This window comes from Rhinoderma darwinii, chromosome 6 (assembly GCF_050947455.1).
Source record: "Rhinoderma darwinii isolate aRhiDar2 chromosome 6, aRhiDar2.hap1, whole genome shotgun sequence".
Lineage (NCBI taxonomy): Eukaryota > Metazoa > Chordata > Amphibia > Anura > Rhinodermatidae > Rhinoderma > Rhinoderma darwinii.
In genome coordinates, this window is record NC_134692.1 from 25,173,903 (window position 1) to 25,190,795 (window position 16,893).

The window sequence follows — 16,893 nt, forward strand, 5'->3', positions numbered from 1 at the left end:
TGCACTTTACAGGGGGCAGCTCGTACTGCTTATTCACTTTAGATACTTTTATATGTGATAAATCGTTCCGTATAAACACGGTTTATCTGTAGGTGAACCAAAGATGAATCTACACTTAAGAATACCCATCCCTGCAACCAGTTATCTTGTGTACCAAAATCTAGAGCTCAGTTATATATTCCTAGAGAACCCCTCTAAGGAAGTCTGCAAATTTATTTTGTACTGGATGTCAGCTATAATCTTTAAATAACTCCATATAAATATATCATTAAAAACTCATCATTTGCAGGTTACATCTGTTCTTCGGCTGACACCAGGCATGCCTTCACACCGCTCATTTTGTTCTGTACAAATACTCTGGTGATTTAGAGATGTTTTGAATGTTTTGGTCTCCTGAAGGACCCTTGATAATGTCTGCCTGTGTGTTATCTCTGATAGTTGTAATGTACCTAGAGACCGCATTCTTTTCAGACAAGTACATTGAAAGCCACAAAGCCAGTATTGAGCCTTCATTTTCTATTGAATTCTGAATAATCTTAAAGCGACACTGAAAAAAAAACCCCCAAGAAAACAAAAATTACCCTCAAAACGTAAAGGAATAATTCAATCTTTTAAGTAATGGCACACCGCTAGACATGCTATCACTTTATGATCGGTGGAGGTACGACCTCTGGAACCCCCAACGATCCTGAGAATGAAGGAGTCACAACGTTGCAGCCCCTTCATTGTGTTTCCCTGAATAGCGGCGCCTTGGCCATCCACTTTGCAGGGCACTACAGCAGGCCCTATTCAAGTGAAGTGAAGTGATGTGCAAGGAAAAGGTAGAAGTGTACGCAGTGCTAAATCAGAACTGCAACCCCTTCATTCTCAGGACTGGTGGGGTCCAGAGGTCGGACCGCCACCGATCATAGTGATAGAATATCCTAGTGTTATTCTATCCCTTTATAAGACGGGAATACCTCATTAACATGATTCTTCATTTTCTTTTATCCTGTTCTACTCAATTTGGTAGTTACAAAAAGAGACAAAAACACAAAAAAAGTATTTTTATGTGTCCTAGGAGGCATCTATTTTTCCCCCATTGCTAGTGCAATTAAAATAATGTTTCAAAACTGGGCGGGGGTTCGTCTGCTTTGTGTGCAGCAGGAGACAGAATGCTGTAGCATATACCCACAATCAAACAATCTGAATTCCACCCCTTTTAGGTAACTCCACCCATTAACCTTTTCTTTTCCAAAGAGGACTAGTAGAATTTATGCCAGATTTTATATGAGACAGTTTCCGGAACTTGCAAAACGTATCACAGATTATTATATAGGTCAATTTTTCCCTTTTTAAAATTTATTGTAACGTTTAATGTCACAATTGTAAAAAAAATCCTTTGTTTCCCTGAATCGACAGTAACAGGAATATATATATATATATATATATATATATATATATATATATATATATTGTGACGGAAAGCTTGCTTCTTCAGTGACACTAAGTGAATTTATGCGGTTCTTCCTGTACAGGGAGAATATATATTAATGGCCATTTCCATTAAGGACTTCTGCTGACATCGGTAAGCACTTTGCACATGTCAGTAAAAAACTCAGGATCTTTTTTTTCCTAAGCTGCTAACATGTTTCTTTTAATAGAAGGTAAAAATAAAAGTAAAAAAACAGCAGGCAGAATTGCTTACATGTTCCTTTCGCAACGGTATAAAAAACCACAGTGCTCAGTGTTGTGCAAATGCACTTGCACATTAAAACAGTTAAGAGGGTGCCGAAAGTATGTTTGTTTTTCCTAAATTAGTTCTACGTACGTTGCCGTTTAATGCTGGAGTAGTTTAATGACACGTCAATAAAACGCCAAGATGTTAATATAGTACTTCTGTCTCTGAAAATGTCCTTTGAGATTAAATAAACGGCTTTTATGGTAATATAAGCAGCACAATGATAGAACAAAAACTAAAAATACAGAACCGAAAACCATACAGAATACAATTTTGAGATCAGTTGCTCAGAGGTAGATTTTATTTAGGGCCACCTGGTTGCAGAGTCATTTTTAAGATGTAGGGGTCCTTTCATCTACTATAATGACCAACATGCTAATATATGTACACACAAGTGCACAAACATAAAACCATTATACGATGATGATGATAATAATAATAATATGCAACAATGTTGGTCTAAAAAAGTGAAAAGTAAGGTGATCTTTGATCTGTCGTAAATTTTTAGAGCTCTCCATATTCTTGAATATATAGCTTCACCAAGGGAAATGACAATCATAAAATAAACGCTTATAGAAAAAGTGATTCACTGCGTTATGCCTATGGGCGCAAAGCATGACACAGGGATTTTTTCCCTCAGGCCCTGTACTATATGGAGGTGGAAGAAGGAAGAGAAAGAGACACAAACAAGCTACCCATACAAGTCTAAGGATGTGGGATAGGGAGGAAGAAACAGGAAGAGAAAGAAACACAGACAAGCTGCCCATACAAGTCTATGGAGGTGGGAGCAGGAAGAGGAAGTAGGAAGAGAAATATAAATAGACAAGCTGCCAATACAAGTCTATGGAGGTGGAAGCAGGTGGAGAAAGCAAGAAGAGAAAGAGATACAGACACGCTGCCAATACAAGTCTATGGAAAGGGAAGCAGGAGCAGAGTGAGAAACAGAGACACGGACAGAAGCTGCAGCAGCTTTCTGGTAAGTTATAGCCCATCCCACTGCTGGATTCTCAGCTGCGCTGCTCAGTACTGCTATGTAATGTCCTCCATGCTGCCTCAGCTTCTATATATATATGTGATAGATAGAGATAGGAGAGCAGGAGTCTCCTCTTCTGTGTGTGCTGTGTATAGAAGATGTGATAGCCTTTAGGTTCCACCCACTAGCTCAGAGACAACGGAGAATTAGAGATAGAGCCTGCAGAGGGGAAAACTGTTAAAAAATGCAGAATACAGGTCATACAATGGTCAGAACGAGTGTAATGCCTCATGTACACACAAATGACAGCTTATTGAAAAGTCACCTGAAAGGTTAGGTACGCTTTAAGGCTCGTTAATGTGAGAGTACTCCAACATATGAAATATACATAGAAAACCATGCTTTCTCTTTAAACACTTTAGGAAATTTTCTTAAACAAGGTAATGTTTAATGCATTTCACTTATCCATTCCAGGCGTTCTATTTAAAAAACGTCTTTATTTAAATGTAACTATTGAAATACTCCATAATCCCCGATGAAACACATTCCTGTGGGCAGAGTTTAGTTCTCAATAGGTATATTAAGCTCATGATTAATGTTCTAGCAGAGAGCTGACATTTTAAATACTGTTTTTCCTGTAACGTTGATGAGACTTATTCCCTTCTGAAATGTCACTGTGAACAGGCAGCGCACGCACAGAAATATACATAAATAGAGGTAAATAAATGATTAGACAGCATTGTGTGATAGATGAGATATATAAAACCATACAGAAGTACCAAATAGAAACACAGTCAGCGCTCATTATCTAGGCTAATACATTGTCATTATTTCATTAAAGAAAGGTTTTAGGATTTAACAGGACTGGACTGAACAGTTGGGCGATTGCTCGGCAGTATCGATCAATATGGAGCCAAGGAGCTGTTATTGGGCCTGGTAACTAAGGCGACTTCTCCATTCGCAGACAATAGGGCCCAGCTAAAAACGTACCTTGGAAAAGTAAATGCACACCCTTTAACACCGTTTCCTTTTTATCTAAACAGGTTTACAATTCTATACTGATTCATTTCTCAATATATCTTTATAGCGGTTGGAGCTTTGTTTGATAGAGAGCTCTAAATTTCCTGCATAAACATAGATTTAAAAGATAACATGCAGACTACCTGTAGTCACCACTAGATGGAGCTTAGGAGCTTATTACGTAATAAAGCTGTATGCAGAAAGCTCATAAGCTCCCACTAGTGGAGGCTGAAGCAGCCGGATGTTATGTTAAAAATAATCCTCTATGTAGGGGATTTGGAGCTCTGTATTAGAAAAATGTGGCTATGCCTGCTAGAAATATATATTAAGAAATTAATCAGTTCATAATTTTGGCACTAAAAATGACATGGTGCTAAAAGGTCAACATTACCTTTAAAGCAAACATTATTTGGGACCTAAGCTTGTATATTAGGGAATTGCTTTCTCATCAGTTCTCTAACTTGCATCAATTACCTGAATTGCCCCCTGTTGAAATGGAAGGGATTTAGGCAGAACCATAGCTATACGAAGAGTAATGGGAATGAGAGTAGCACTTAGGACTATGTTAGGAATTGCTAATAATACAATTCTATGTATTATTATATTATAGTTCTATTATTGTCTGAACGCTTCAAAAGAATTAACATGCCCAAGAACTCAGTGGTATCAGTGCTATTTATGAAATGAGGACAGTAAGTATTAGGATATAAATCATAGCCTGGGAGTGAAAATTATTATTAGTTAGCCCCTGGGTACAGTGTATCTTCAGAAATGTCTAAGAATGCTTACCACAAGCCGTAATTGAGGAGCTCAGAGGGGTGACTCCTGTGGTAAGGCCTCCTTTAGTTACCACTGATGCTACAGATGAGGTGGAAGGCGAGGAAGAAGTCACGGACGATGGGTTGGATGTTGTTATCCTCTCTGCAGACTCCATGTCTGAAAGAAAGCATTAAAAAAGATTGAATATATATTCAATAGAGTAACCTGATAATGACAATTGTCTAACACTACATAAGAACCTGCATCATGTCGAAGGAAGAAGAGCAGAAATAAAACTGGCCATAGATGTCAGATAACCAGTTTAAGAAAATGTATTGTATTATTAATAGGGGAGTCGGGGAAGGTGACTATTGGCCAAACAATTGGCCATAGACATAAAATATCCCTGACATCCCCCGTTTATATTAATAATCTACAGTGTAACCGCTTTGAGACGACCACACAGGTTGCATTAACAATGCTCTCCTAGAAGTGTCGTCCTCTCAAAGAAGATTGTTGGATGAAGAGCTAATTTCCCAGACTCCCCAATAATGTGCCTGTTCAGCTCTATTCAGCTGGGACAAAAAGTATGAGCCAGATCATAACCCAACATGTTCAATCTCTGTACCCCTTCAAAGGGAGATGTCAGGATACAGTTTGGATTCCCCATGGACATTAGATTGACAGTTGATCCCACTGACGTCGGCAAAATCCACCAACAAATATCTCATGGCCCATAGCCAGCTTAAAGGGATTGTCCGCTTTGGGCAATTCCCACTTGTTAGAAGGGTCCCTTCATAATAAGCTGATCACAATGTATCCGCCTGCTGGGACCCCTGTAATCTATGGGGAAACTTGGCAGTAAGTGTTCAATTTACCTGCAGCGCCACCACGGGCAATACTGTGTAATGCAGGATAGGACTGGCTCCAGAGCAAGAGACAGACTTTGTACCCGCTTTTCACTCTGAGATGAGTATCCTGAAAAGAGGACCTCCCTGCTATTAATTCAGAATATATGAAAATATTTTACTAATCCTGTTCAACCCCTTTAAGACTTCAATGTGAGCAGATGCAATCTCTACATGGAAGTTCGCTACTCCATAGGTCCCATACACCACATTTCTTGAGACAGTAAAAGAGTCAAAATCTTTGAAGGCTTGGTGAATGGCACAGGCAATAAATTGTGTAGATGAGACATAGTCACATAAGCATTAATACAATATCATCATACTTTTCTGATAATGGACTGGACATGCCATAAAATTCTGAATGGTGGGGTTCGAATGCTGCCACCCCCATCAATCCCATGCCTAGAGGTGCCTGGTCCCCACTGCTGGTATAGTCTACAGGAGACCAAATTTTCCATTCAACTCAACTAAACCTGTCGAGAAAGTATTTGGATGGATTTTCGTTACACAGATGACTTTTATTGACCTAAATCTGTAACCAGATAGGCCAGTATGTGGATTGGCCAATCCTTTCTTAATAACAAAAAGAAATAAATGTATGTATACACGTGCACAAAAAAAACAGATGACTGGTGACATTTCCACTTATGATTCATCAAAGTCACCGTATCATATTCCAAGGTCATCCTATAAAATTCAGTAACAAGTTAATATGAATCACCAATAATAAAATAAAACTAAAAATAAATAAACTGGTCAGGCAACTAGAGCATTACATAAAAGAATAATTAGCTAGAGTGAAATATTATTGGCCATTTTGATATTACGTGGGCAGATGATCCCCTGGTATATGGTTCATCTGTGTGTGGTCCACAACACCGTTATCTCCGTGGGCTTTGAATGTTCTGCTGTTTATACTCACGATATCTGTACGTTTTTGCTCCAAATAATCCACTTTCCTTGCATACTCTTAAAACATCCAGCATTTAGGATTATTAGCTTCCTATGAAACCCTACCATATGTGAGAACCGCTGAGATAGGGAAATTAAACTGTGATCCCTCTGGGGACAGGTACCAGTATGAGTGTACACAATATTGGATTATCTTGGCACTGTATAGATGATGAGTAAATAATAGTCCCTTATGATGATAGAAGACATTTTGCTGGTCATACAACGAACCTAGAAGGTTGATTTTATAGACATCCCTCGATACTGTTCCCCAAATCCTAGCTGGTGTTTGGCAAGTGGCCTCACATAGACAAACATATCATTCATTGATTGATCTATACAACAAAACTGTTACGTAGTACAGATGAAAAAAGACATATGTCTATCAGGTTTAACCAGGGGAGGGGTGAAGATGTGGATCAAAAAGGTTTGTTCCTCCTTTCTGATCCAGGAATGGGGAAAAAAAAACAATCCATCAAAAAAAAAATTCCTTTCTGACCCCAAGTGGAGATCAGAATGGATCACTATTCAAACATTGCATTGATTGAGGGGGACCTTGTCAACGAGCGCCGATCAACAAGACAGCTGGTTGATCTGCGCTCGTTTGCTCCTTTCACAAGAAGCTATGTATGGGGACGAGCGCTTTCTCATCTCCCCCTCTCCTCAGTTGTCTCTTGCTTTTAATCTTTCCTCATAACTACGATTGTCCATGCCTCTTTTCAGTTATGTTGCTCTTCTTTGTACTTTTTGAAACTCCAGGGCATCCTTTATTCAATGTAGAATTAGATAATAATAAGGGGAGGATGTTATTTCTCTGGGCCATGCAGCTTTGGCAATGTCATGAGTGTGATCACTTGATGGCCATGGTAATAACGTGATTATATCTATGAAAGGTGACGGTGGCTCATCTCGTGTGGATATATCATCGATGAAAGTACAACTCATGAGCCCTTACATAAAACCTCCCAAGATCAGGCTGCTTTGTTTTTTTACTGCTATGATACAAATGATGTTATTTATATAAAAAAGGACAAGTGTAATATTCTATATCTACAGTATATATGCATGATCTCCAGCAGCTGTTTAGGATATAGAGAACATAACACATCTGTCATGCTGCTTGATAGCTCAACATATGGCTGCAGTGTGGAGAATTTAGAGACAGGACTTTGGAAGGTGAACTTAAACGTCATATCATCCACAATACACACGCTTTCACCTTGTAAAGTCCTATGAGCGAGCAGCAACTTTCAAAACCATCAACTCAGAAATACTGGAACTTATTGTAAGGGAACCTAACGTTTACAAGTCTACGCTATTTTGTAGATTGAAGTTAAAATCATAGCAAATTATATATTGAATTCCAATTCGCAGTGGTTCCTATGATTAAAAAAAATTGCTGCTGTCGTTTACCCAAAAAGTTGTCTATATTTTCAATTCATAAACTGTTTTTTTTTTTTTGGGGGGGAGGCGATGTGCTCTTTGATTTTGTGTTAAAGGGGTTGTCCAGTCTAGAAAATCCAATTCCACATACCCTATTAGGAATTCATTTTGAGTCAGAGGGGGACCTCTGTTCGGGATCCTCATCTCTTGGCCAGAGTTCAAAGCAGTTACAAAGAGCATCTCTCGGAGGACCTGTCCTGTCCTACATTATACAGACAGCCCATTGATATGAATGACCACTGTGTAATGCTTAATTTCCCCTGTGGTGGCGCTGCAGAGAAATTGATCACTTACTGCCAGGTTTCCCCAAAGATTACCGCTGATCACTGGCAGTCCCAGCATGGCTATACTTTGTGATCAGCTCATGTTTAAGGGAGCCTTCTAACAAGTAGGGATTGTCCAAAGGGGACATCCCCTTTAAGAAGGCACTGTAGGTGCAGCTTGTCAGATTTGTATAAATAAGGACACATTATGTTGGTGGCATTGGTCTTTAAAAGGAGAAATCCAGTAAAAATGATACTCTGCTATATCATAGATACAGCTAAGAAGATTACATTGGTGAAGTTTTAGCCTACCACCGATTTAGAGAACAAAGGGCTGAATAAAGCACTCAAGCCCCTTTGGCTCCATTTAGAGATTTCTGTTTTTTGGAAATCTTGACAAAGTATTCTAAGCAGACGGTCATTGATTAGAAGAATCGACCTTTGCTTAGAATGTTGAAATGTAGAAATCGCTAAGCAGTGTCAACAGGGTTTAAGTTCTCCTTAGAGCCATTTTGCTCTAAATATCACTGGCAGTCTTAAAATCTGCTCTGATTTTCTGCCGCATGTGATTAGGATTTTGAGAATCCCATTTACATGCACTTTGGTGTGGAATGTCGATACAGAATCCATACCGAAAGAGTGTAAATCCGGCCATACTAATTTCTACACATTGATACTGGGCTAACACCCTCTACACCTAAAGCTGTAATTATTGCAGTAAATCAGCACTAAACTTTAAAAATAAAACTGAATGTCAGTGTCCAATTTTATTACTCTCATGTATTAATTGGGTCATTAAAAGCAACATGAACCTGTAGCATCATCAAGTAACAGGCACAGTTGAAACTACCACATGTGTCAGCTGGAATGGAATGTTTCCCTTATAATCCTATCCCTTTTTTTTTCTGTATCTCAGATTTTCCCTTGTTATATGTTTGGGAAAATGACTAAAAAGTTTAAATACTATTTTTTTTTTAACAGCACAGAACAAAATGAATATAACAAGCAGTTGTAACTTTTGGAAAGTACTGATTCTTCTTGTGGAGATCCAGCTGGTAGGGAGTCTGGGAATAGTATGCAAAATAGCTGTTCATCATAAGGAAGAAAACTCTCTCTACTGCCACCTATAGGTGACTACCCTGTAAGTCAATGTCCGATCCTTTTATGGAGCCTTGAAACATGACTTGGGTTTATAGCCAAACCAAAGATACATATCTGTAGACAGAACTGTTTCAGATTTGTTAGTCCTCATCAGTACAGAGTAGAGTTCTGGTTGGCTGAGTGAGAGGCATTTGAAGCAGCTATTGGAAGGTATTGATTCTCCTTGCGAAGATCCAGCTGGTAGGGAGTCTAAAGAGCAATGCTCCCTGGGAAAACTTTGCTAAATATCTCTCCTCTAGAAAAGACTCCTTACCAGTTAGATCTCTGTAAGAAAAAAAAACAAAACATTACCTTCCAAGGTGCAACTCACTCAGTTAACCAGTACCCTACTCTGTACTTGATGAGGAGCAAAAACTATGAAACAGTGCTGTCTGCAGATAATTGTCTCTGGTTTGACTGACATCTCTAGTCATGTTTCAAGTCTCCATAAAGGGTAGGACATTGACTTACAGGGTACCTACCTACAGGTAGCACTAGAGAGACAGTTTTCTTGCACATCCACAGGATATGCCATAAATGTCAGATAGATACGGGTCCCACCTTTGGGACCCGCATCTATCTCTAGAACGGGTGCCCCTAAACCCTGTTCTAGCGCTCTGTGCTCTGACTGACACGTGTGACTCCCGACCATGAAGAAGAAAACAGCGTAGTAGGAGGAGGAGAGCTAAGTTGTAAGACTTACACAAGCAGAAAGAGATTTGCCGTCATGATTATTTTAGTGATGTTCAATCTTTGCCAAATTAAATCAGAATATTTAAAAAAATATGTTAAAAATTAGCATTTTGTAAATCCCAATTTATAAAAAAAATATATTTTACAAACTGTTGGGGGTCTGAAATTAGAAATAATGCATTGGGCCACATTTATCAAAACTATCCAACAAAAAAGTACCCTATTGCCCATAGCAACAAATCAGAATTTAGCGTTCATTTCATCAATTGCTCTGGCGAAAAAAACACTCAAGTGAACACTCCTTTAGAAAACAAAGTGCTGAAAATGTAATAATTGATATGATACATCACCCGCTTATTAATAAGCTTCTCACATTCGCCGATCAATGAGTCAGGGTTTGTAGAACAACTTAATTTGGCTGCAAAACCATAAAAATCAGTCAGTACGTGTGGTTTAGCAGCTGTCAGTGGTTAATTGTAAGGAGCTGAATTTAAAAGCAAAAATGTTCCTCAAAACCGCACCCCTCAAACCAAAACCGCATAATAAAGGTCTCTGGGTTACGCTTAAGTTCTACGCACCGACAGTTTGTGTAAGAGAAGCGATTAATATTCAGCATTACTGAACACACAGGGTCAGATACATTATTAATGTAGTTAAATTGTTTCTTCACTTTTGAACCTAATTAGAAGATGAAATTACATGAATAACAATTCCATAACATTGAAAGATTAACAGAATAGAAGAATGCTGAAATACAGCAGGGCAGCCGAAAGTGATAGACTGTAGAAAGAAAGACGGCTGCAGGCGATGCAGTTAGTAATATTTAAGCCGGGTTCCCACTTAGCGTAAACGCTGCGGAATTTCCACAACGGAATTCTGTGAGGAAATTCCGCAGCATTTACAGTGGCAGCAAAGTGGATGAGATTTAGAAAATCTCATACCCACGCTGCGGAAAAAAACCGCAGCATAAACGGTAATAAATTGACCTGCGGTGCAGCCTGTCAATTTATGCTGCGTTTTAGTTGATTTTCCGTTGCGGGTTTTCCCCATTAAATTCAATGCAGATGCTAATCCCGCAACAGAAAGCCAAGTGTTTTGCGACTTTTGCAGCGTATTCGCAGTGATTACGCCGCAAAAATCACAACTACGTAAAACAAAACAAAAAACATACTTACCCAGAACGCCCTCTTTCTTCCTGCAGTCCGGCCTCCTGGGATGACGTTTCATCACATGTGACCATTGCAGCCAATCACAGGCTGCAGCGTCCGATGGCATGCAACGTCATCGTGGAAGGCCGGACTATGCGCAAAGAAGACCGAGGGGGTAAGTATGGATGGATTCATTCCACAACGGAAATTCCGTTGGAAAAACCGCACCCCAATGTGGTGCGATTTTTCGAACTGAACGTACTGCGGGTTCCAGGTCGGACACGCGGTGTGATTTTTACGCAGCGTATCCGCCCTGTGGGAACCCGGCCGGGTTATTCAGGTTGTCAAAAATTGATGGCCTATCCGTAGGATAACCCCTTTAATAAAAGTTAGAATCTCCACTAGTTTTTAAAAATGAAGGTCGTTTTATAAATAGAAATCAGCATTCATAGCCATGTTTTATTATAAAGTGTTAAAATAATAGAGCTATACAGTTTCCAAAACTAGCGGCAAATAGTGTCCATTATAGTATAGTGTTAACCAGGGCATGAATAATACCATACAGTATCCAAACTGAGGCGTGACTTGAAGCTCTTAGGCGCAAATGCAAAATTGGTAACAGGGCCCCCCACCTACGATGTGTCATTTATAAAACTGTGCCCCTGTGTCCAAATAATACCTCCATAACCTACAATAAATTGCCCAAGTAATACCTCCAGATCCCACATAATACTGTTGTACACTGCCTTCACAATACTGCCATACAATAGTGTAATAAAATAAATAATACTACAATTTACTACACAAGTAACAATGCTGTACAGTGCTCAGTGCTGGGGTATACTGCCAAAATAGCAATGGCTAAATAATGCTGCCATACACTTTCCAAATAAAAGTGCCATACAATCATATGAGTGCACATCTAAAAGAATCAGCCATAGTGCCCATATAATAGAACCAGCTGTGATGTAATAGCTCTATCCATAGCACACCCATACACTTGTACCAACCATAGTGGCCATATAATTGAATAGTACCAGCCATAGTTCCCATTTAATAGTGCCGCTCAGGAACCTATATAATGCCAGATATAGTGTTCATTTAATAGTGCACATAAAGTGCCCATTTAACAATCGCCATAATGCACATAGAACACTAGCCATAGTGCCCATTAAATACATACTTTGTGCTCTGAAACGGCTCCCTTCCTCTTTTACAGAAAAAAAAGTTAGAAGCAAGAGGCCGATCAGATGCTATGTCAACACTGAGAACACTAGGAAGGTTGTCAGACACTAGAGTTGAGGGTCTCGGTTCTGCAACCCCACACAGGCATAAGATAATGTTAAAAGGCTTTTATATAATGTTTCTAGTAGTTCTCTTTTAAGCAGCTGCTCTCTGAAAGGATGGATCCCCCCCCCCCCACAAACTCATCATTTCTTATGATTCAGGTTAGTGATTGCAATTTCAGCACTTGTGCTTCATAAATCTCAAGCATGACTTGACCTGCTAAGATGTCCACAAATATATCACGCATTCTAATACCTTATATATTTTTAGAGAGATTCTCAAAGTCATCAGGGGCTTGGAGTTGGTTCCTTACAAAATGCCAAGGCAATCTGTTTTTTAACTGTAGTAATCCTTCCTGTTCCAAAAGGATTACCTAGATGCTTTACTGTAAAAAAAAAACATAGCAAGAGCTAAGACCTTAAATCATCTAATGGTCACAAAATACCATTATCATTATTTAAAAAAAACAACAATGATGTAAATCAGTGCAATTTTTCACAGTTAGTGACCAAAAATAATTAGGGATAGCAATTAAGCAAATCAGGCCATTATTAGAACATTTCTTGGGAGATTGTACTAGACATTTTATCATCAGGCGTCACATTATTGTAGGAGGTCATCTATTTTCTAAAATTTGGCATCTCATTCAGTCAACCAGAACCCTATTCTGTATTGATAAGTAACAACAACTTTAAAACAGTGCTGTCTCTGGTTTGTCTATTAACCTGTCATGTTTCAAGGCTCTATAAAGAGTCAATCGATGACTTATAGCAGGGGTCGGCAACCCGTTGATCGCTGACCAGTGTCGAGTAGATCGCAGCCAGGAATCAACCAGTTGTACAGAATGATTATTTTTTTTGCTGTACTGACTGAAGAATGTCCGGGTTGCCATGGAGCAGATGCTGCGCACGTATGCGCCCACTATGGGGGAGACTATTACTAATGGGGGCACTGTGGGGAGCACTATTACTAATAGAGCTCTCTGGGGAGCATTATTACTTTTGGGGACACTATTACTACTGGGGCACTCTGGGGGAGCATTACTACAATTAAGGACACTGTTACTAATTTGGGTACTGTGGGGAGCACTATTACTAATTGGGGCACTGTTAAGAAGCACTACTACTAATGGGGGCACTGTGGGGAGCACTATTACTAATGGGGCACTTTGGGGGAGCATTATTACTATGGTGAGCCCTATTACTAATGAATTTTTCTTCGCACAATTTTTTTATGAAGCACTACTTGAGCACTATTGTTGTCAGCGGCATGAACATATTGCCAAAATTATTTTCTGGAGTACTTACTGGGCATTATTACTGTCAGGGGCACTGACATCTTGGCACAATTATTTTTGGAGAACACTATGTCTGTGGCACTATTACTATCAGACTCACTATTTGCTTGGCACAATTATCTTTGAGGGTACTGTGTGGCAGTTATTACTGTAGGGGGCACTATGTGTGGTACTAGTATTTTCAGAGTTACTATCTGTGTGGCACAAATATTTCTGTAATATAGTATTTGGGGGACACTCGGCAGCATAGAAGGCACAGTATCAGAAGTAGCAGCAGGGTGACACTAGGGCACCAGGATGGGGAGTTTGTGAGAAACCTTAAATGTCTAGAGCTCAAACGCTGCAGAGATGAATTGTGGCTGAAAGAAGCGTTCATGAGGCCTCAAAACTGCTGACAGATTTTCTTTAACTGGTTCAGGACCGGGCTATTTTGAGCCTTCAGGACAAGACACCGTTTAGCCATTTTTAGCACGCGTTAGACGGTTATAACTTTTTTTATTTGTTGGGCTAGCGACATGATTTTTGCGATGTTTTTTCCGTAGACAATGCAGGTTTTTTTTTTAATCATTTTCATACACACCCTTTTTGCTATTTTAGAATTTTTAGGCTTAAAGTTTGAAAATAATAGTAAAAAAATTTGCTTTTTTACATTTTAGCTTTTTTTTTCTGGTAATAACATAGTTTTAGCCTAAAATAGTCCTTTTATTTGTGATCGTCCTTGTCTACCGTAAATTTTAATATCTTACATGTCTATATTAGGGTAATTGGGTCAGGGCTAGCGTTACGACAATGATTGGCGGGAGGGGAAAGTTTTTTTTGGGGGTGGGTATTTTATGTGTAATTATTATAAACATTTTTGCAGTTTATTTTACTTTTTTTTACTTTTATTTTTTTATTATTATGGTCTGTCCCCCAAATGTCAGAAAAGGACTTTATTATTTTTTTTTACTTCTTTTACAACTTGCTTTCCCACTGTAACTGGGGCTGCACAGCAGCCCCAGTTACAGGGAAAATCAGCCCTCTCATAGTGACTATTGTCACTAATAGGGCTGTGCTGGGTCTAGTAAGGCCCAGCAGCAGCCTGCCACAGATCATGTGACAAGTTCAGAGAAGATAGAAGATAGAAGATAGAAGCAGCGAAAACGGTGCTCGCTCGTGCCGTAAATAGTCTATGGCGCGGGTTTTAAGGACCGGTTAATTTAAAAAGTAATATCCATCCAGGGACCTTGTCTTTTAAGACTCTAGCAACGCCCCTGATAACATACACTTCATTCCCCCCATGGTCATGTTACAACTCGGTACAAGTAGATCTCAATACCCACCCAAATTACTACAGTAGATCTCAAACTCGTTAAATTTGCCTACCCCTGACATACAGGAGTAGTAGAGAGACAGTTTTATTCCTTCCGAAGGAAGGCTATTTTGCACAATTTTTTTCAAGGGAGAATTGCCCTTAAGATTGACCTGCAATTTTTAAGAAATCCCGTTTACTACAATGTCACATCCAACCACCGTGGTAAATTACTGCAGGGGCAAAACTGCAACAAAATGTGTGAAAATACCCTAAAGAGAATATATAGTGTTATATTTAAATGTTGTATGTGAACAAGTCTTCGAGGTGATCTTGTCTAAAAATATTCTGAAGGATAATACAAAAGAATTAGCCTGACAAACTAATCAGACCAAGGACTGTACAATGGACTGCAACCTCAGAAAGAACGGATTATTCAGTGTAGGAGTAGATAGATGGTGGGATTCACTGAATAAAAGAGAAGCTAGACAAGAAGTTGGATTTGACTATCAATTTTAAATTGAATAATTAAGAAAAGAATGACATGACAGATATATATGGCGTGAGGAAGGATTTTTTTCCCCCTTTGTGGTCCCTATGGCAGATGGCTCACTGGAGATTTTGCTTTGCTTTCCTCTTAATCAACATAACACATGTCTAATTAATTACTGACCGAACTTATTGAACCCATGTCCTTCTTTAACCTCAGTACATCATTTGTGGATATTTGGGGGCACTTTGTTTTTAAACATCAGATCAAAATGGATTGGAAAACAGATAAAGGGATTTCAATCTGTTTCATAAATCCGCTGTAAAGAAAATTAAAAAATCCCAGAAAACATATCTTTAGAACCATTTGTAGTTTTGTCATTCATAAAAGATGAAAAAAAATAGGAATAGAAAAACTAAATCTTTTTTCTTTAGCAGAAAAAAACCTAAATCCCCCAAAAATATATTGAAACAGATGTAAAGTCTGGGACTTTTCAAAATTGGCAGCAGGGCAGGGGATTGCATAACATAGTAAACGAAAAGATACTCACCCCCTGAAGTGCCTACAGCGCTGAGGTCTCGTTCTCCGCCATTGTGGTCCCAGAAAATCGTGTAGTGGTCACGTTCCGTTCATCGGTCACATGACACTGCAGCCAATAGCCAGTCTCAGAAGTGATGCTGCAATGAACGGCACGTGGCCGCTGAGGCCAGCGATTGGCTGTAGCGGCACATGACCAACGAACGGCACGTGACTCGTGAAGGATCTTCCGGGAACGGAACAGCGTAGAACAGGACCTCAGCGCTGGAGTGGGTTGCACTTCAGGAGATAACTATGATATTAGGCTCAGTTCACAAGCGGCGGATATGCTGTGTAAAAGCACGAAGCGTATCCGCCCTGTGTGCTGCAGGGAATTCTGGGTGAAAAACTGCACCAAACTGTGGTGCAGTTATTCGCCCAGGATGTCTGCTGCGAAAATCTGCAGTACTTAGCCAGGCTGTGGGCAGGCCGGCCTCCTGGGATGAGGTCTCATCCCAGGAGACCGCTGCAAACTGTGATTGGTTGCAGCGGCGGTCACATGGAATGAAGGGTCATCTCAGGAGGATGAAACACAGACTCCTAGGTAAGTATAATATATTTTTTGTTTTCTGAGTTGCGGTATTTGCGAAGGGATCAATGCGAACCTGCCGCAAAAAAAACAACAACTGCTATTTGATGTGGGATTTACAACCCCTTGAATCCAATGGGGAAATCCCGCAACAAATAAGCAGCGTTTACGAAAAAACAATTGACACGCTGCGGAATAAAACTCTGCACCGCAGGTCAATTTCTGAGCGTTTTTTCCGCAGGAAAATCGGCAGTATTTGAGCAACGTGTGAACTGGCCCTTAGACTTCTACAATTCAAGATGCTTGTATGGCGGCACATGGTACCTCTGTAATACAGCATGTGATGGCACATGGCATGATTTTTTTTCCTCACAGATATTATATGAGTGCATGAAATTGGAAGCA

General features: G+C 39.5%; 1 protein-coding gene across 19 annotated transcripts in view; it reads right to left on the minus strand.

The window, feature by feature from the left end:
- The window catches only part of BAZ2B (bromodomain adjacent to zinc finger domain 2B), a 241,997-nt gene that overhangs the window by 81,803 nt on the left and 143,301 nt on the right, over window positions 1-16,893 (minus strand). For 18 of the 19 annotated variants that reach the window (XM_075829327.1, XM_075829326.1, XM_075829337.1 and 15 more), the window contains one exon: window positions 4,503-4,649. In XM_075829327.1, coding sequence (XP_075685442.1) covers window positions 4,503-4,647 — 145 coding nt within the window. In that variant the 5' untranslated portion in view covers window positions 4,648-4,649. Of the gene's footprint in view, window positions 1-4,502; window positions 4,650-12,560; window positions 12,691-16,893 lie in introns of all 19 variants that reach the window. The other variant, XM_075829321.1, reaches the window with a different exon arrangement.